Source organism: Sipha flava, unplaced genomic scaffold (assembly GCF_003268045.1).
Source record: "Sipha flava isolate LNK unplaced genomic scaffold, YSA_version1 81_pilon_pilon, whole genome shotgun sequence".
NCBI classification, from domain to species: Eukaryota; Metazoa; Arthropoda; class Insecta; order Hemiptera; family Aphididae; genus Sipha; species Sipha flava.
In genome coordinates, this window is record NW_020273623.1 from 1,473,787 (window position 1) to 1,496,021 (window position 22,235).

At 30.4% G+C, this 22,235-nt stretch overlaps 1 protein-coding gene across 2 annotated transcripts in view; it reads left to right on the forward strand.

Annotated features, from left to right (window-relative positions):
* The window catches only part of LOC112693178 (neurotrimin-like), a 94,091-nt gene that overhangs the window by 12,516 nt on the left and 59,340 nt on the right, over positions 1-22,235 (forward strand). For both annotated transcript variants that reach the window (XM_025568126.1, XM_025568127.1), the window contains exon 2: positions 17,235-17,341. In XM_025568126.1, coding sequence (XP_025423911.1) covers positions 17,235-17,341 — 107 coding nt within the window. The remainder of the gene's footprint in view (positions 1-17,234; positions 17,342-22,235) is intronic.

The window sequence follows — 22,235 nt, forward strand, 5'->3', positions numbered from 1 at the left end:
GAACGATATTGGAATGAGCACTAATGAGAAATGAATAGGTAGACAGATGGATAGTATGGTATAATATTCTAATGTAAGTTTGGCGACACGTTTGAATATTATGCATGATGTGTCTTTATGCTGGAAATATATCATTTTGTATGGTTTCACCCGACTGTATTTCATTCTAAATTATAATTGGGAGGTATTGGTAGTAAAACATACATATACGACATATATCACCTAATAAAACATACATATACGACATATTATTTCACCTCTTCTGTTTGTCAAAATGTACTTACATAAATTAATAGCAAATAATATTATTAAGTAAATATACGTTATTTCTTAAGTTTTTAGTCAATTTTCAGAATGTAACATGATATAAACTGTTCTTTGCCGTGGTGCAGAATAGTGAAACTAATAATTTTTGCTTAACATAATAATTTAATAAGCATTTCATGATATTTTTTTAAAATATTATCTGGTCCCGAAAGAGAGTTACAATACTAATTTTATCACTCTTATTGATTCAGTTTTAAAATAATAATAATCATATATATATGAACATTGTTTTAACATTTTGCTATTTACTTTCTTAGTAGGTGTCTTAGAACTCAATATAATATTTTAGTAAATTTTTAATAACTATGTTTACGGAAATTAACAAGTGGACGATAATCAGTTACATTGAAGAACTTCAAAAATATTTTTAACGTTACTTAGCAATTGGCAATGTTAAATAAATCTCTTCACTGTTAAATTTATTTTTTATTAACTTATTATAAGTATGCAAAATGACTTTAAAAAGGTTTACTGTGTATAATCATTTTAAAAGTATCCTCAAAAACGGGTGTAGGTAATATTTTTGTTTGTTTAGTGTATTTTTTTTATCGTTTTTCTCTGGTGTTATTATTATATTTTTTTCTAAGGAGTTGTTGACACCATTAATTATGGTACATGACTAACACGGGGAAAGATCGTCGTATGCCGTTTATATTTTGTCGAACAAATGACATCCTCCCTTCATCCTGTTCGGACTTTTTTTGTCTCCCTTTTCATTGCACAATTACCCCACGTTGAGGGGTAAAACTATCCTTGTATTCAGCATCCCTTGTGTATTTTTACCCTGAGATTTAAGCAGGATTCATCCGGTTTTGTGATTAACGATACACCGTGGAAATTAGCGTTACTGATCCCTAAGAAGAAAACGGACGCGCTTTTGAATTTCATAAGGAAACTACTGTTTTTTTTATATTTTTTTGTACTTTTAAGAATGAGATTGATTGATGTGACACTTGTTCCTCAGTGATATTTAGACCAATCTCTTTTAAAAGTGGCCTACAGGCATCTTTATATAAGTGTTAGCTACTTTTCAATTATATATATATATATATATATATATATATATATAAGTTTTTGTGTGTGTGTGTATATATGCGTGGGTATATTTTTATGTGTGGATATAGACTTAAGTAGTCTTTCATGTATGATTTCGAAATTAATGTTTAGAAATTAAGCGTTCAAAAAAATATTTTTGTTCGAATCATTTTATCCAATACCGGTTTCTATTATATTATTTTTTATATCATATCAATTTTACTCATTAAATTTGATTTAAATTTAAAATTTATTTTGAAGACCTTAGGTTTTCCAAATCATTAAGAATACAAACGCTTAAATATAAATATATAAAATATAATAAAAGAAAATAAGTAATAAATACACTATTTAGGATTTTATGTGCATTATATATATTCTATTGTAATAAATTAAAACTTTTGTTTTTATTGGTGTAATAAATGTTACACTGCTAAAGTAGTTTAGGCTTCAGATTAACAAATAATAATACATCAAATCGTTTTATCGGTTTTATTATTCCGATTGTTTCTTTCGTTATGGAAGGGTTTTATGTTAGTGCTTTTTAGTAATTAATGATTCTATAATTTATATCATGATAAGTATGGTATATTGATTTTTCGTGCATAAAATAATGTTAATTTTGTCGTATGCGTGTTTATATCTCTGCGTGGTTTTGTAACGTCAGTTTCTCTTTGGTAAGATTATTAACATTTTCTTTTATAAAATATATTTATCAAATTCATAATTTGTTAGAAATTTGATACACAAAAATTGAATTAATATTATTAATATTATAAATATAATGAAATAAAATGAATATGGTCAAACAATCAGGTAACCCTTTATCAAGCATTAATGTCTTATCAGTACAATTTCTATGATATAAACGATTAGAAAACTATTGCAAAAATTGTTATTAGTCATTCCTAGTCATTCACTAGTCAATATGACTTATAAATTATTATTATTATTTTTGCAAATAGATTATCAGAACTCGATGTGTTTTTGATTATTAAAAAAATGTTATAAAAGTTATTGAAAAATTATGAAAGTCGTTGGTATATTAAGTTACAATGATTTACCGAAAAATGTATCAATTTATCAATTATTATGTAATCAAAGGTAAGTATCTTTTGATCATATCTTATTTATAATTTTTTTAAATGATGATTGAAGTACAATATTTTCGTGTGAAATTCCATTTAAACAATATTTTATAATTTGTACTCTTATATTCATAAATATTACTTATATTGTTTAAATGATATTTAATTCCACGTAATAATGGTGTTTATTCGTTTTGTCTCGGTTTACTCGCATTATATAATATGAACGTCGTTAGGGATTTCCACACATATATATCCTAATTTCACGTACAAACGGTCCATTATTATGTTTCGGTGTCATAGGGTCGTTCTGCAGTTGAAAAGGGGACATTGCTACCATTCAATTTCAAGCCCTCAGTTTTAGAAAATCCTACCAAGACCTCTTAGCTATTTTCCAATTTTCACAAGGTAGGTCAAACTGCATACAGTTTGTATACAATCCATCCCTCCGTTACGATTAATCCTGAATATAATTTATTTATAAATATGTGTATTTCATTTTATTACTGTAATATATCTATAGAAAGGATATGAATCGGAGACCAATAGGTGGTTATTAATTTCGTTGAAAAATGTGTTTTTATTTTTATAATTTGTATTTATTTATTCGTTCATTATTTATAGTCGAACTCAACTATTTTCGTCAAATAGCAAAGGTTATTTTAGATCCATTAAGTTAAGTGTCCATACAGTCTCGAGATTTTAAACTCAACATTTACAAATGTAAACGAAATACGCGTACATGAAAGTGGTGGATGCATAGGGCCGTCATGGAATTACGATTAATTATAAAACCAGCACAGTATTAGAAGGAAAACAGGATTTTTCGTAGTATTCGGTGGAGACAAAGGAAGCATTTCACGTGGAAAAAATATTTTTTAGCATGAAACAACATCGTTCGCCTTGTTCTTGTTCATCACTCAACTCGTCATCGAATTGGTAATTTTTCTCAGAAACGTGAACACGGGAATACGTACAAATGAGTTATTCGGAAGCGAAGGAAAGAAAATCGAAGGAAAGATCTAAAAGAGAGAGTGAGTAAAAGACATTATTTTTGAGGGGAGGGGTTGGAAAGACCTTGGTTATGACACTGCTACGCGGTTTCGTCTTCATGGAACAAACGCATTCGCTAAAGCCGCCACACGATCATTTGCATAATTGAAATGGCCTTCCTCTTTTTGCAGTACCGACGACGCGACGCATCCGCTGCAACAGCAACAGTAAAAGTAGCAGTGGTAGTAGCGACTACGGTGGGGGTTTCTCGTCTACTACGTATACGTACAAGTTACCACGCGTAGACGAAGGGTTGATGATACCAGCAGTTTGATCACCATCTCTCGCGACGCGTCCCACCTCCGTCCGCCCATCGTCCCACGCACGTTGTGGGCCCACCGAACTAACAACAACAATAACAATAATGTGCGACCGCCAACGCCGCCGGGAGAGCGTATTACGGTGTACCGTATATACTTATAAATATATATATATACTTAATAGTACCTGGGGGTGAATGGGTGGATGGGGGTGAAGGTTTTAGCATCCTCCTCAGTGTCAACAATGGATTTTATACGGCCACCACCGCCTTGGGGTGCGCGTGTGTGCAAACGTCCGGACCCTCGTCGGAGCGGTGACGGAGACTGCAGGATGTACGCGCGTGTATAGAGAAGGAAAGAAAAAGTGAGAGAGAGGGAGTGTTATTAATATTCCTTTACCACCGAAAACGATTGTGTGTGCTTGTATGTATGTGTGTGTGTGTGTGGGTGTGTGTGAGTGTATACGTAATTTTTTTTTTCGTTCTCCTTTTTTCCCCCTTTTACTTTTCTCCTGCACCACTTCTTTATGCAACGAATGCTCTTTATTATTTTCTAGATTAATTCCTGTAGCCCGTCCGTCCACCAGTACTTATTCTATCCGCTATTTGTCCAAGTTTAATGGTCGTAAAAAATATTTATAATATACACACACACACACACACACATACGTAGTATATTCATATGAACAACGCAGCGCACGAGCTTACTCATCTTTCGGTTTCGGGGCACCTCTTGTGATGAGTTGAAAGCCACAGACTGCCCTGGTGAATGGATCTTGAAGGGCAAATGACACGGGTGGCAACCGAGCTTTTTCTAAATGGCTACATTGTGCCCTTGAAATCCTCGCGATTTGTTGTCTTTCGCGCACGTTTATCGTCTTTCAGCTGTAACACTGTGATTTGTGCCCGAACTTATTCGGGGATTTCGAAAAAAATCTGTTCCTGACAAAATAAATGCAGTTTACGATGAAATTCTAAATAGCCAATATATTTTTCAATCGAAACATGTGGTTATAATTTAAAAATAAAGTATAAATTATTATGGGACGAATTGAAAAAAAAAGAAATAGAAAGAAAAATATACTAGCTAAATAATATTATATTACAAAACATTTGGATTTTTTTCTTCGTATTCGGTCAAAAATTAAAGCGTAATTTTGTAAGCAATAATAATCACTATACGTAGTAATTCATTAGCAGATACAAGCCGATAATTAAAAAAAAAATAAGTTTGCATACTGACCTAGTCATGCGTTTACATTTAAAATGTTGGGAATACTATAATTTTCAAGTTTTTTTTTTATTTATTTGTTCATTTAATCGTATCGGATGAATCAACCCCTGTAATTGAAAAATAAAATGCAATCATGAATTGTATAATGACCAAATTCATTAGTAAATAGGAGCTTTTGTATTTTCTATTTTAAAACCTCTTATTATATTTTACTTTTATTTATAAATTGACGATAGTCGATGCACTACAACCTTCCAAAATCATACAAGCTGTTACACTGCTACAATATTCGCTCAAAGTTTGTTACAATCGAAAACGAAATAAAAACTTTATTGGAAAATGAAAACTAATAAAATTTATTTTTTACTCGAAGTAAAAGTTAGTTTTACATTTCCATAAGGTGAAATATTCTTAAATTACAGAAAAGTGATTATTTATTCCTACATCATAAATAATTTATTGACTGAATGAAGTAAAATAATAATTTATCGAAATTTATTCATTTCAATGATGTTTGAAAGTGTATTAGAAATTTGTTATTTTTGTGTTATTTTTATAACAACGAATACCTATATTTAAATAAATTTTAATGAAATAGTAATTTTTCTCTTTAATGTTTAAGTATAAAAAAATAAAAACAACTATGTAACGAAGGAACAGGGATTCCGTTTGTATTATAAAGTATATCTTTCAGTTTAAAGAGTTTAAAGTTTAATAAATACTGAAAAACGCTGTCTATTACGTGGAGTATGAATATTTTTATGTACTATACTCATATTTGAGACAAATAAAATTGCGTGTTGTACAGATATCCGAGTGTTTCTCAAACTGTAAATAATCATTATTCTTTTAATCGTATTAACGATCAGTATTATTTCTAATAATATACAATGTATGCATATACACGTATATACCTATTTATAACTGTACTTCGATTGTTTATTACTACGGACGTGTCTCTAAATTGTGTAACTTTTTTTATTGGTAAAGAATTTCAATAGTTATTTATTTAATATAGTAACAACTATGGATTGTTTAGTAGAATCTGAATACTGAGTTCACAGTTTGCTATTTTATTCAAGCACAAACCCCTTCTTGATTCAAACATTTTTCGCGTTTGGCCAACTGCTATCTCAGTTTATAAGACTTATAAAAATACGAGTACATCGTATAAATCAAAATATGAAGAAAATTTAGTTTTGAGTTCGAGTTAAATCCTCTGGGTTTTTTTTTTTTTTAGAAACGTCAACTATTTAAATTTGATTCTTACAATGTATAATATGTTCATCGTGCTATAGAGGCCAAATTATAGCTCTAGAACCCTTTTGATATTAATGAATTCTTGTGAAATATATACTTCCAACTTTCCAAGTATTTGAATTATAAATGCAAAAATAGCTATCTTAATTAATGTCAACTGAAATATTTACAAAAAGACAATTTTTAAACAGTAGCAAAAGTAAAATTGAAAATAATATTATGTAAAGGAAATATATATTTAAAACAAGAAGAAACAATGAAAAAGTAAAAAAAAAAAAAAATAGAAATTACCAAGTTCGTTACGTATAAAAATTGTAATTTAATTAGTTTTGATTATGTAATGAATAAAAAAGGTGCTAAAAATAATTTTTAATTAAATTCTGCTCAGGTTTTAGGAATGTCAATTAATACCAATATGACAATATTGTAGGCGATGGGCCATAAAAATACGTACAGCGAAGAAATGAATAAATATTATTAATTTTTCTCCGAGAAAATGTGTTGAATATCTGCAAAACATCCCAGAACTGTTTACGGGTACGCTTCGGGTCAAAAATAACTGATATATCCATAACAGAATGCAGTTACATTTTGTACTCTTAAAATTATGAAATCAATTTCATCATTGGTGAATGGTTAATGGATGGCATTCGTACCCCGGGAAAAAAGGCACACGGCGTGAGTTGTTGACTCACGAATCACAATTTTCGATAAAGAAAACGAAAGACGTTCGAGTAAATCATACGTTGTTCGTAAGTTTGCTGTAAATTACTCTGTCGGTAATGCTAACGACTTCCGAATGCTATAAGAATAACAACAATACATTCGAACATCGCCGAATCTAAATATTATTGATTATATTATGGTATTTGCTATACTGCTTTTGCGTACAACGCGTACACATTAGTAAATAATGTATCCATCGTTGGTGCTGTAGTATAGCTCTGCGTTACGGAGCTGGGATAGGTGCACGCTCCGTAAACGATAGCGTTCGGAACAAAGTGACTTTTTCTCTTTTTCCCGTTTTTTTTTTTTTTTTTCGTCCGGTGTTTTATTAATTTTTTTTGTGCTTTCAATTTCGTCGCGAGAGGAAAACAAGTCGTTATCCGCGCTCATATCGAGAACCACCACCACTATGTACACGCGCCCCCCCCCTCCCGTGCGGCCTGCATACGTACGGGGATACGGTCCACTCGGAAACATAAACGCGCGGCAATACCACTGCAGCAGGTACTACACGTTTGCCATTTGCCTTTAGCACACGCGGAATTTACGGACTGGATGAGTAATCGATTTTAATTTCCGGCATTATATTGGATCTCTTAGGGCGATCGGCTGCACCATTATTTCGAGAGAACGGCAGACATATGAAATGAAACCGTTTTCCCCCCGCCGTAGTGTTTATATTATATATAAATATATTAAAAAAAAAAAAAAAATTTGAATAATATCGTTTCGTGTAAAATTATTATCGCTATATGCGTACTGCTTTCACCCCTTACGGTGTAAAATATGGTAATTCGTGTATCTTTGATATTCAAGTCTTACCAAGCGTATACGTTCTGTGACTGTATATCTTGTAATTTGTAAAATAATTTTATGTAATGTTTTTCTTTTATTTTTTATTTTCAACGAACATAACTAGTGTCGAGTATGTAAAAACATGGTACATCTTAATTGTACTGTTGTACAGTTTCATTTCGACAGCTTGGAAATTAAGAATAAAATATTCGTCAATGAAATATACATGTACACATATATTAAACGATTATTTTTTTTAATAGTGTAATGTAAACAAGAATTATTTTGTAGTCATTGAAAACATTTGAAAAAAAAGCTTTATTAGCGCCGTGCGTTGTCATTTGGCAACGGAATTAGACCTATTTTTGGAAATTTCTTGTGAATTGGGAAATATACTTATCGCGATTCTGATTATTCGTATAGCTATATTTATATGTATAGATTAAATCCCGTTATCGAAATTTGATTATAATTACAGTTTTAAGATATTTTATTGTTTTATTTCTACAATTGACGCTGTTCATGTAACATGGATATTCCTTTTGAGTAAGTAATTTTTATCATATGTTAAATAGATTTTTTTTTTTTACTTTTTTTTACTGGACCCGATTATAGATATTCTAAGCTATATTTTCTTATAAATAATATAAAAATCATTCAAAAATTGAAATCAATATACTTGATTGAATTATTATGTTGCCAAATAGCAACGCTAGGCGGTTATGGTCATTGAAGAATACTAATATTAGTATTTATTTTTCAAGCACCCGAACCACATGTTGATACTGACGCAGATTCAGGTGATGACGACGGGGGCGGGTATGTCATATGAGTTGTAGTTGCATTTTTGTTATTTTTTTTTTTTTTATTCGTAGTATTGACGACAATCTCACATATCGTCAATTATTAGCCAATGCTGAAATACGTCTCCCAAACAATGATAGGATAGGATTGAATAATAATTATTTTGAACTTCAGAATATTTATTAACTTCACGGGGAGACTTTCCTAATTTCATCTACTACTTTATTACCTAACAAATTTCAAAAGTGGATTACCGATCGAAAAAAATCTAAACGTAATCCAGACTAGATCAAAAGCGCTGAATTCGATATTGAAAGACCCTCACAATTTCTTACACCAGATTATTCCAAGTATCAAAATTTATCTGTCATAGAGATTTTTGAAAAATGTATTGATGATGAAATTATTATGTATTTAGTCGAGGAAACAAAAAATTATGCGTTATTTTTAAATTTTTTCGACCCCAATATAACAGGTGATGAAATTCGATGTTTTTTAGCAATTTTATACGCAAGTGAATATAATAATTTGTCATCTAAACGTCACTATTGGGATTCTTCTAATGATTTGAAAAACGTAGTTGTAAATCAAGCAATGCGTTGTGATAGGTTTTTACAAATATGTAGATTTTTTCCCAAATATTCCCAAAGTTTTTGATGTTTTGATTTATTATATGCAACAAATAGATTGAATATTGTTTTTTTTTGTATAATTATGTTTTACTCATTGTTTAGATATTTCAAGGTGCTTTATACTACGAATACATTATTATTAAAAATGTTTTTAATATTATTATTATTATACATAATTAATGTTTTGATGTTCTGATGGATTTTATATGAAAAATAATAATAAAAAATGTGTTCTTCTGATATTATGCTATAAACTATATTATAAACGCCTAGCGTTGCCTTATGACAACATAAAATTTTTCGAAATCTAAGTATACAATTTTAATTTTTTTGAAAAAATAATAATAATCAAGCATCTTAGATAATAATTATTGAAAAAAAAACTCCGGTATTAATGGGTTAATGAGATACGAGTAGATACAGAATTACTGAACAATTGCAATTGAAATTAACTGACAAAAGCTTTGACGTAAATGATTTTTTAATAAACTATTTTATTCAGAGTGTGACATTAAATATTTGTTAATAAATTCATTAACTATATACAGAAAGAGTGGAATTTTCTTTGCTTGTTTTTTTTATTCGTAGTATTAAATTTATAAGATCTATTCTACTTTGGTTTAAATATACATACAACACAATTTTTCCCACTCGATCTTACAAAACCTACACAAAATGTTTAATAAGTTTCTGGATCGTCGAAAAGAAAAATCATTATGTAAACGTTCTGATTGTATACATGATTTATGAATAATAATACAATTTATAATCGACTATTTATTTGTGATATGCTAATTTTCCATAGATTCTAATAGACATGTGAGTTGTTCGTACATCATTGCTCGTACTGCAAATGCGTTTGTAAATGTATTACAATTTATAAACAACATATAATATAACCGTACAAGTATATAACATCTATACCTAATGTTTTTGATTCAAAATGCAATTAACATATTAAATGTGAAATGCTCAAATAAAGATATAGTTATTATATGCAAATAAAGCTATGAAGGAACAAAAATAAAGGTGAATTACATATAATATATTGGAAATATTTTAAAAAAAGTTTGTACTTCATCGAAATCGTTTAAGCATATTTTTTTTTAGCTACCTCGTAATGAAAACGAATTTAATATAGTTCATCATCTTGTCCTATATAGGTCTATCTTATGCGGTGTTTGTCTACTGATTCCTAGAGGTTAAATTGATTAATTAGAATAGAAGTTTTCGGAACTGTGTTAAATTGATGTTGTTGTAAAATATGTAAATCGTCTTCTCAGTTGGAAGCCTTATAACTCCGGTACCATTTTTATAGATAGTCTTTGGCTATAAATCGGCATAGTCTATTATACAATAAAATGGCATGATTGAAAATAGCGATTAGAACGAAGAAAATTTGATTTTTCTGTCAAATTCGAATACCATTTCATTATGAATTTGGATAAGTAACTAATAATATTATTATGTATTTGTATTCGAGTAAGAACAGTATGAATAGAAATAAAATGTCAATGTAACAATATAATCGAAAATTATAATAATCGATAATAATATAATATGAAATCATAATTATAATCCAAATCAAATTTTGGTTTATAAAAAAATGACAACGTTAATACACGATCCTCGAATGTGAATCGATAAAGATTTGATATTCAACCTAACTACTTGATGATCGAGTGTTATACACGGTTTATGTTCTTTTTCATCATGAATATATGTTTATATCATTAATAAAAATTAATGATTTTGCGATTACGAAACGTTGTCAAATTTTGTTTAGGTGTAGGAAAAAATCGTTAAGATAACATTACGAACCCTAATGAATTATAACAATTAAAATATTTCACATCCATCGACAAATTACGCGTATTGTTATGGATGAGTGTAATAATGATCATGTTAAAAATTTGATTTATAACATCATCTAATCGTCTCACTGATGTTATCGATTATTTTTAATATAAATATTTTGGCTGTTTGTCTCGGGCGGTCTAGCGGTTGACGAAATAATTTATCGTTATTATAGCTTTAATTGAGTTTGTAGTTACGGTTCGACAACTATTACAGTTCTCTAATCGTAAAATAATTATTACCAGTTATATATTTCTTGTACCACTCCGTTTGCTGGTTATACTTTGTTTTAATTTTATAATAAATATTTTAAATTATTGCTGTCTTTTTTTAAAGTTTTCAAGTCATTTTTGAAATTGCTTATATACTTTTGCGTGTACCGGTCGAACAAAGTATTATTGATAAACTCCAATAATTTTTAGTTGTTTATGAATTATTTTCTTTTAAAAAGAGTTGAAAATATTTATGTCTCGTCGTCTACAGGTAACTAGAGTACAGTTTTGCACGACGTACACGGTTGTCGGACGGATCGTCTCCGTTCGTCTGATATCTCATTAGTCCGTGGGCCCGCTTTGAAAAGGTTCTTCGCATTATTTCACTTGTCTTTTTAAACGGACGCCCTTGTAGAGAGGTATTGTTGTCACGTGTTTTTCTAGTTTGTCGTCGGTACTGAACGACAATGATGTTTTCAATGATTCCGCGGTGACGTACAATTTCTGTTAACGCGTATCGTCGAAGCTCCGAAGGACTTTTGTCCAAATATAATAAGGATTTTTAACGGGTTTTCCGCGAAATCCATGCAAAACGTAACAAGTACTGTTAGGTACCGTTTCGCACGTGTTTGAGGTGCGTATTCGAGCGCGTGCAAGGGTTATCGGGTGCACTACGAGAGGTCGTCGGGACGGCAGCGCGCGCGAAAAATGACGAGAAAAGACTGGTGTTCGCGAGCCACCGGGTGCAGTCGTTTTTCACGGCCGCGGTCAATATTATTAAACAGCGGTCTGCACTCGTACAATGACTGCGATATCACGGGTTAATCGTGCCGGGGGATCGCGCGCTCGGTGTTAATAATTGTCGTCGCGGCCGGAAGTCCTCTCCGCGGGCTAACCGTGTCCGGTCCCCGACGTGCAGCCTACAACGCACCACCGCGCGAACGTCAGATTAAGCGGTGCGACGGCGGTATTAGTTTTCTCCGGGGGTTGTGGATGGGTAAGGGTGCGAACGGAGTCGGAAGGCGAATGTTTCGTTATTAAATCCGAACCGCGGGCTTAAGACCGCGCGCGCATTGAAATCTTACACACCCGACCCGCGATATTGCGCGTACGCGAACCGTTCGTTTCCCATGCCGGTCGTGCGCGCGTGTGTACAGAACGCGGTCGGAACGGTTATCGGCTGGACACACACCGGGCGCGAAATCCGATCCCTGTACATCGTTACGCGATCGCGATAAATCGGATAAATATGCGATCGCGCGTGTTTGTTCGGCGTCTTTGGCACGTGCAAACACCCTAAACCGTCGCGGCCGAGCAAGAGCGGTCCGCGGTTTTCGGCGTGTGTGCGGAAAAAACTTTTGCCGACCCTCCCGGCAAACGGACGAATTATGCGATAACTATTCATTTACTATTCCGATTAATCCTACTCGTACACCAGCTGCTGGTCGGACTGTACATGCAATGTATGTTCAGGGCTCGAGCCGAAACTATAACATTTCTGTTTACCGGACTGCTTTCCTATCATATTATTGCCTTCGGTCAGTGTGTAACGGTCTCCCGCTACAACGATATAGTTATTCTATTCGACGGCGTACAAGTATGATAAACTCCCGTTGACAGTGACTGAAATCGATTGGACGACGGTTGTGGGCGTATAAAGCTCTTCGGGAAAGTCATAATTGTTCCGAAAACTGTTCGTCAACCATGAATAACATCGATTTCTATAGGATTTAATTCTTGATTCCATTAAATGTGAGGTTATGAACTTTTTGAGATATCGCCGTTATGCTTCCGTTGCTTGAAACTGTGAAATATACTGCCCGTGAATTTTGTGAAACAATACGCGTATGGATTTTTTGCTAGTCAACAATAATATTTTCATTCGATTTGTTTTTTTGTGCTGCTTTACATAATAAGTTGAACAGAGAATATTTTATGTGTTTCTCCGTACGTTACATTTATTAGCTCGATTTTAAGATACAAACGCTGACGGATTGAATGTGCCAAGTGTGGATTTTACAGATTTTGTTTTAAGTATTACCTACGCGTTTCCCAATAATTATTCGCCTGTTACCAGAGCTCTCGATTTATCAACTTCTACTGATCGCTAACGTATTCTCGATTCAAAGTTTGTCGTAGAGTTATCAGGCTAACTCGGTTCTACAATTTACATAATAAACGTGTATTCATTATTATTTAATTTTAAAGTCATTGACTTTTCCTGAACGTTCAACTATGATGTAAAAATTTATCAGAACGTTTAATGTTTTTGGGCCGATGGGGTTATAGGTTTTTTGCCAACTTATCTATTTTTGGTCCTATCACTACGACTTATTATTTATTTCGTTTGTTTTCGGATTTTTATGATATGTCTTTATAACATATTATACTTATATATCGTATGTTATTATTAATATTGTGTTTTTAAAATTGATCGTAAATTGATAATTTCGTCGTAAAAATTTAAATTTAGAATGTTTAAAAATTTAATAGAATTAATCACTTATCGAGTACACTCTTTCAATATATATATATATATATATATATATATATAAATACACAGAGAGTTGGTTATTTTCAGCTATTTCGAGTCAAACTAAAACAATTTTTCACCTCAAAACATAATTGGTTTCATGTATTTGTTTATATAGCACAAAACAAGCATTCATTATTTTGGTTGGAAAAAAAACATATGTTAAATTTCAATGAAATGAAAAATAGAATAACAATGTTTAAAGAAAACCATATGGAATGTAAACTTTTCATCTTTCGGATTACTTGAAAATCATCTCTTGGTGGCCTTGGACGCTATAATTATATTTTCAACATATACAAACAATTTTTTTTTTTAAACTTTTCGAGTGTATAAATTTGTACGCGTAGATATCGGAATAAATTTCTTTTAGAAAATATGTATAAAATAAATAACATTACTTACGAAAATCGATTACAGGACGCCGTATAACAGTTGTGTGCCTGCCGTGTTTTCTCAATAAATTGTCGATTTATTTTATTTTTTATTTGTTTTATTATTATTTGAATACAATATTAAACCGAGACGAATCAACAAGGCAAAATGACACCGGGTGACATATGGACGGGAGAAACGTCGGAATATAACACAAATGTTGTTCCGTGGGGTTTTTCTCTGTAAGAGCTATGTCTTCCTCATTTCGACGAGATTGATGCATCTGTCACACATGTGCACCGTGTCTACTATACACATACCCATACACGCAAATACGAACGCACATACACACCTCTCCTACATACAGGTTTACGTTCTCGCTGTGCCCGCGGTCGCCACTGCACAGTGGAAGCTCCGACGCAGTTTTTCTTCTATCTACTTTTATTAAAATATGTAAAGCATTTTTTTCATTCTTATTTTCTATCTCACCTGCCTTCTTTCCCTTGTCCCGTTCGTACTTCGCTCACATTCAAATACTGTCACTTTATTTAATAATCACCTTATTTAAGACCTTTTTACTTCTTTCTATGGATATCTGTGTCTCGGTCTTTTGCGTTATTAACGTAATCCTGCCTACGATCAATTTATCACGGGTGTAACGTTTCATACCAGTAAAATTCATGCACTGCATGACGTCTCAAACTGCTGAGCAACAGAATACATTAGGAACCTACCTGTCTACTATCAACAAGCATCACTATCGGTTTCGATTTGTCAAATGTGTGTACTGCTATTCTAAACTGATTCTCATTTTCTTGATTTACTTATCTACTTGTCGTGATTGGTATAATGATATCTTTTAACGTGGATAATGTTAAAATTAATACATCTAAATTTGATTTGAATCTAAGAAAACTTTTATTTATTCCGATTTGGCATACGTAATGAATCCAACATACGAGTAAAATTTAAATTGTGTTTTTTTATGCAAGTCAATTTTAATCCGAATCAAATTTTATATATATAATTAAATATGCCATATTCCGTTTCGATTTAAATATTGGTCTTCGAATTTTAGGTTGCTAAATCATTGTATTATAGGAATTAATCCCTCATGTATAATTCTTTAAGATTGGACATACAAATTTACAATTTTTAAGTTTATTTATAAATATTTTCGTTAAAATACAATTTATCGATATAAATATGTTGAGAGTACTTTTATTGTAATATTTAAATAGAAGTTATGCAAACATACGTTAATAGCTAACCTTCATGCTTTGTTTAGTGATGTTCATACTATTTGCTTTAATGTGGTTAGTTCAATATTTTACATGAACATGCAGTAAGGGCCTTATTGTATTTTAATTTACCTTATTACAAAGCTTATTTAAAAATCACGAAAAAAATCAGTTTTATGTTGAGGAATGTTTGGTAAACTAACATGGTTCTAACATGAATGTATGAATCAACATTGTTCCAATATATTTTTTTCCTTGTTCACGTGTGGTTATAAATTTTTTTTTTAATGAATTAAAAAAAAAAAAAACAATATTTATAAAATTCTTCTGTGAAACATTTTATTTAATTTTCGAATATTTTTGAACATACAACTATTATATTACAGATTAAAATGTTTATTATAATAATATTCTTTATTATTAAAAAAAAAAAACTATAATGAATTGGATATTCAAACGGTATACAGGTATATTGCAAATTCTTTCGTAAGATTTTAATTTACTTTTATTGTATTTTTTTAAATGAATAATTTATATAAATATCTATAACACATACGTAAGTTGTTTGATTCTATTGAATTTTAATGTCACTATAAATAAATAAGAACATTTATTTGAAGTAGATTTTATCAATATCAAGCTAAAGTTAAGTAGTTGAGAAAATGGTATACTATGTATTTATTTACGAATCAAGAAGAATAAACATTCATAATTTAAATTATCACTAAATAAGAGTAAAAAATATAATAAGAAATATTGAAAACAATTGAAGGGATATTTTAATATGAATATTTATTCATTATTATCCACTTCAATGTATTAATTATGCATATACCAAATTTTTTGTTCCCGTAAATCTTTAACATTTTCTTAATTTTATATTATTAATATTTACTTAACAATTGTAATATTATGTTTGAAATTTAAATATTTGATGTGTAATAGTTTTAAAGTAAATATTTTTTTTTTTTTGTTATTGTGTATTGCGAACAGTGAAATATCATTTTTTAACTAATTTAGAAAAAAAAAAACTTTTCTTCGCCTAAAGTTTATTATTTTACAGTGTAAAATTAGGTTGTATATATTTCTAACACGTAGTTCTATTGTACCAGTATACGTATAAAAGTTGAATTCCTTTATAATTTTGTTAATAAGTTCACGATTCCGTTTTGTTTCGTGGTTGTTATTAGTTGGATCATTCTTTAAACATAAATTTTCTGTGTATAGTTTGCTTTTAATATGACAATTTTTTTCTCCTAGTTTATAAACTTATAACAAATTTATTATTACAGCTGTGGTTGTTGTTATTGTTAATTTAGTTTTAACATTATAAATTAATTTAAAATATTCGTATATATTTCATTAAGGCTTGAAAGAACACATTTTTATAATTTTGATTTTATAAGTGACAAACATTGAAACAATGTTAGAATTGTTATTTTATATTGTCTCACGTGGTTGCTATTTCTTGAATCCAAGTAAAAACATAGTTATTTAATAACAAAACTATAGTTATACAGGTTAGGTAAAACGAACTCGTGCGTTATTAAATACAGTAAACGATAGCTCATTCTAAATTTATAATTATATTCTTATTAGGACTTGGTTTGTTCAGATTTGTCAAATTGATAATGTTGCTTCTGGTTAACATTCCGATACGTCTTAATTTAAATATTTCAATAGAAATGATTTATTATGTATAGTTATAAAGATGAATAAATAAATGCGTACATGAAATACATTTAATATATATTAATATTGAAAACATGTATAATAAATATAAAAAACATTTTGTTGTTTCAGTGGTTATGGATGATCCAGAATTTACGGAACCTATAGTGAACGTGACAGTACCTGCAGGACGTAGTGTAAAGCTAGGATGCTCCGTCAGAAATCTGGGATCATATAAGGTTTGATACTCTTTTCCATCGGAAATCGAATACGTGCTTAATGTTACGATATCTTTATTATATATATATATTCCTGTCTATCGAAACCAGAATCCATTATTTTGATTGAACCCCCAGAGAAAAAAAAAAACACTCTCTTTACACACTGTCACATTATCTGGATTTGGAGAATCGACCGAGTATATATGTTATTTTTCGGTAGGAAAGTAATATTTCAATCAAATTTACCATCAGAAAAAAATACGTTTCGTCACGAAAATTAAAAAAATAAAAAAAAACAGGTTCTGATTCTTTTCCGACTAGTGTATGTATTATTAAATTCATCGAAACGCGATATTCTACCTTTACGTTTTGCACACGATTATTCAAAATAAAACATACATACATCAAATATTTTGATAAACTACATACTTTTTAATTTGAAATACAAGTTCCTAAGTATTCAGCTATTTATTGTTGTTTCACATTTTTAGTAAACTTTGAGCACTCAAACTAGTAGGAATATGAATTGAATATAACGCTGTAACGGACACATATTTTCATTCAATATTTAATAATTTTGTTATTAAAATATAATACTGGCATATTTTAGATGTGATTATATCTGGTAAAATAATTTACTTGCATATCCAATACGGGCGGTTCGAAGAAAAATTAATATTATAGCGGTGAACATTTTAAATTTACAATAAACAAATATTAATAATAATTAATATACGGTAAATAAAAACAATATGTTAGGTATACATTATTTAGAGGCATACGAAAAAAAGTAACACGACAAACGTATACAATAACTGTATCTTATACAGACTTACCATAAATATAAAACGTAATTTTCGTTTCATGGACAGTACTCGATCGTAGTTCCGCGTGATCAGTGTTGTACATTGTGTTGGATTTCTTATCTCGGTATGAAAACCATAAATTACACTGTACTCGCGTCGGTTGTCCCGTGGCTTCGCCAGTTGTTAGTATTATGGTAAGTTTAAATGTTTGTTTTTATATTAAGTTTAATTAGTTTTTGTATTTTCTCTCGACGCCCGTCTCGAACTAAAAAGGCCTTATTTATTAACAGTGTGCAGACGGAGAAAAATAACTATTTCCATCTCCCATGTACTGTAGCGCGCGTGTTTCATGCGAATCCGTTTATAATTCGGTTACTAAAATGGTATTGACTAACTAGACGTTTCCAGTTGGTTTTAACATATAACACGAATACAATGAAATAATACGTGAACTGTTATGCTGAACAATGGTGGTTCAAAACATTTCTGAAAATATAATAATATGGCTAATTAAGTCGCGTAATGCTTACGAATGCGTTGTATATTAAATAGAATGCAAGACTTGTAAGCAACGATGATTTGGTCAGGGGTTAACTATCGAATAACTATACTATAGCAATAATAATATATGTATATAGTGTCTTGGGTATAAATTCTAATTGTTTTTTTTTTTCGTATTTTCGGTTTTAATAAAGCATATTTTTTCATTTCAGTTTCAAACATTTTTCCATTCAGTATAAATTCGACGGCCTAACCTAAGAAGTATTGTTAAATGATAACTATCGAGTGAATGTATGTTTGTTCATGATTAATAGGAGATCTATGTAACTTGATAGTTAATAAACATTGTATGTAACATTTATACATGTTTAAGTGAAAAATATGTTTGCAATATATATAAATCTATTAAACCGTGTCTGGTTTCTACGGTCCATGGTACATCGTAGTTTATATTTTAATCATGTATAAATAACTAGACGGCCGCAATAATTTGTTTATTTTTTTTTAATTTTAATTTTGAACACCGTATATAATATGATATATTATTGATGAGTAAATTTTGTAATTTGATTGACTTACAGATTTACAATGACAGTGGTTACCGGAATTAAAAATGTATATAATTTCTTAATTTGGATACTAATTTATTACTAAAACACAACGTCCTTCGTATAAATTGTTGCTAGTTGTGTATAACGTTTGAATTTATTGCATTCAAAAGCATAATCCGAAATATTATTTAACATTATTTTCTGTTGATAAATTTGCATTGCGCCCGACCTTTGTCATAAGTTATATTATGCTTCCAACATTTAACCTTCTTGAGGCCTTTGATCCTAAAAATAAACACTCGTATTTATGCATGTATAAACATTTTTCTCGAGTATCACGTTACGGATGTTTGCATTTGGAAAACCAAAGTCGGTATTATGCACAGACGTGGTGAACATTTGAGGCGTGTGCCAGAAAAAGGGCAATTGGAGCTGTATAAGGGTGAAAAATCCGTTCAAAAATGCTAGAGGTATTCATTCTGTTTTGCACAGCTGTATAATTCTCGTCTAGCATAACGCACGTGTGTCGAATTTAAAATTTACGAATCCACCCTTTTTTTTACATATATATATTTTATATAAGTAATCTCTTTGCCACACGACTCAAATAACTAAGCGAACATATACTGTAACCATCAATTTGTATCCAAAATTATTTTTATCTTCTTGTACATTAATAAAATACTAACGTTCGTAAAATGTATAACTCTTTTGTGTATGTTACATTGTAGTATTACTTTAATTATACTTATCACAGACGGATTCCTCGAAACAATGTTCAAAACCGAATCGACATGAAACGTTTAGGCTCGTTTCACACTTTTACGGTTCGATTCGGTTCGGTGCGTAGTCGATTCGTTTTCGGTAGCGTCTAAAAATGAATGAAAACTCTTCACACACACTCGGTTAGTATAAGGTTTGACTTCACGACCGAATTATCGAATACGCAGTCACTTTGACCACAATGCTCACTATGGAGAAAAGACAGATTGCTGCAATGTTATTTCTCTATAGAAGTTACTTGTTTTGTCCCACAGCACTACACGTGATTGGACTGATGAAATCAGCCTATCAATATCAATGTCAAGTGAATCACACATTGTCAAATGTAAATTAAAAAATTTAAAATGAGAAAATGAAAATGAAATAATATTTCCCTTGCCGTAAACGTGACCGAACCGAAATTAAACCGTATGTGTGTAAACGACTAATTGCTTTTGTGAACTCTGGACCCGAATGGAAACCGAACGAAATCGATTCGTGTCGAGGGAGCTTTCGGTTCTATCAGTTATCTATTAGGTACCGAACACACACCGTATTACCGTTTCACACTTTTCCGGCGGCTACCGAAAACGAATCGAATACGCGCCGAACCGAATCGAACCGTATAAGTGTGAAACGAGCCTTAAAGGTACATATAAAGATTATATGAAAGTGGGTAGAAAGTTAATCGATTTAGGTTGTTTGAGTCATGTTCAAAGTGCCACGTCTATTTATCATGTTTCACATGTTTATCAGAATATTCTGACGGATACCCGAAGTAATGTTGACAACATTCATTATAATATATATTATATTGCTGTACTTTTATTTTTTTATTTTTTGGTTTGAAACATTCAAGTTTTCCACTAGCGTAGGGTTAAAATAACCGGCCAATTCAATATCATAAAGACTATGCAAAAGTTGTGATATTAGAGTAGGGAGCAGGGGCACCACCTGAGAGTAATTGGCCAATTTGGCCGGTGTTTTTCCTCGTTTTTTTGATTATTATTTTCGGTAACAGGACCGCGAGTTTCTTGTACTAATTCTACCCTCTTTCACTTATTTTATCTTAAGTACTATGCTGCTTTTACTCCACCGACTTCATTGTAATAACGATAATGGGCATAATAATAATAATTTATAGCAATAATAATTATTATAATGATAAAATAATATTATGGCAAACCGAATGTTTTTATCTTTAATTTATTTTTTCGGTATCGCAAGAGTTGAGTGTACGCACTTAAACCGAATATTTTATTTTTGGCCACATTGATTTATTAAAATTCCAGGGATTGAAATATAAAATGACTGTTGTGGGTAATACCCTGGGAATATACAAATTTTGACAACACGCGTGTAATACGATCGTGGTTTAAATTTGTCATAAAATAAAATATTTCCCAATAACTTCACCCTTATTTTAACTTTAGTAAGCTTTTTAGTAATATTTATTTCATTCGAATAGATTTATTTTCGTGAATACGCGTCGTTAATTCGATTTGCGAATATTTCCTGAAGAAAACTCGATAAATAATATATTATGTGTCATTGGTAAAAAAAATCTTTGTCCATACTATACGAAATAATTTCATTTTAAGTTCAACATTATTTTTCTAAAAAATATGTTAAACAGCAATAATATATCGATAAAGAATATTTTTACTATAAAATATATTGTTAAAATAATGAATAATAATTAATTATAAATAATTAAGAAATATTACTCTGATCATCATCAAATTAAAATTAAAATATAGGAAATATTTTCACTTAGTCGTGTTTTATGTTATTTTAGTTTTTATTTCATTATACCTCTTAGTTATTAAAATATTTACAATTATTAATATGTGAGTTATAATTGTTTGGACTGCTAATGAATATTTTGATTGGCTTTATTACGTGTGCAATAATATAATTTATGTGCTGTTCAGACAAATTAATTTCTTATGATATGAATTATTAATTTGTTGCTCATTGAACAAAACTCATATTAAGTGATCATTATTTACTGTGGATTTTACTAATAACTTTTGAATCTATTTTTTTCTCAACTATTTTACTTTTATTATTATACAACTTTAACTTCATGGTTCTTTAGTATTTTCGTTTTAATTTATTTTAGAATAGAGTATAAACGAATTTTCTTACCATACTATTGCACTGCTGATAGTTAAATTATTCAATACAATTCTTTAAGATCTAGAAAACGATGATGGTATTCATAAGTGTTTTAGTAAAATCATTGTTTATTTTTTTTATTTATAATATTTTCAATTCGATTTTGTTAAA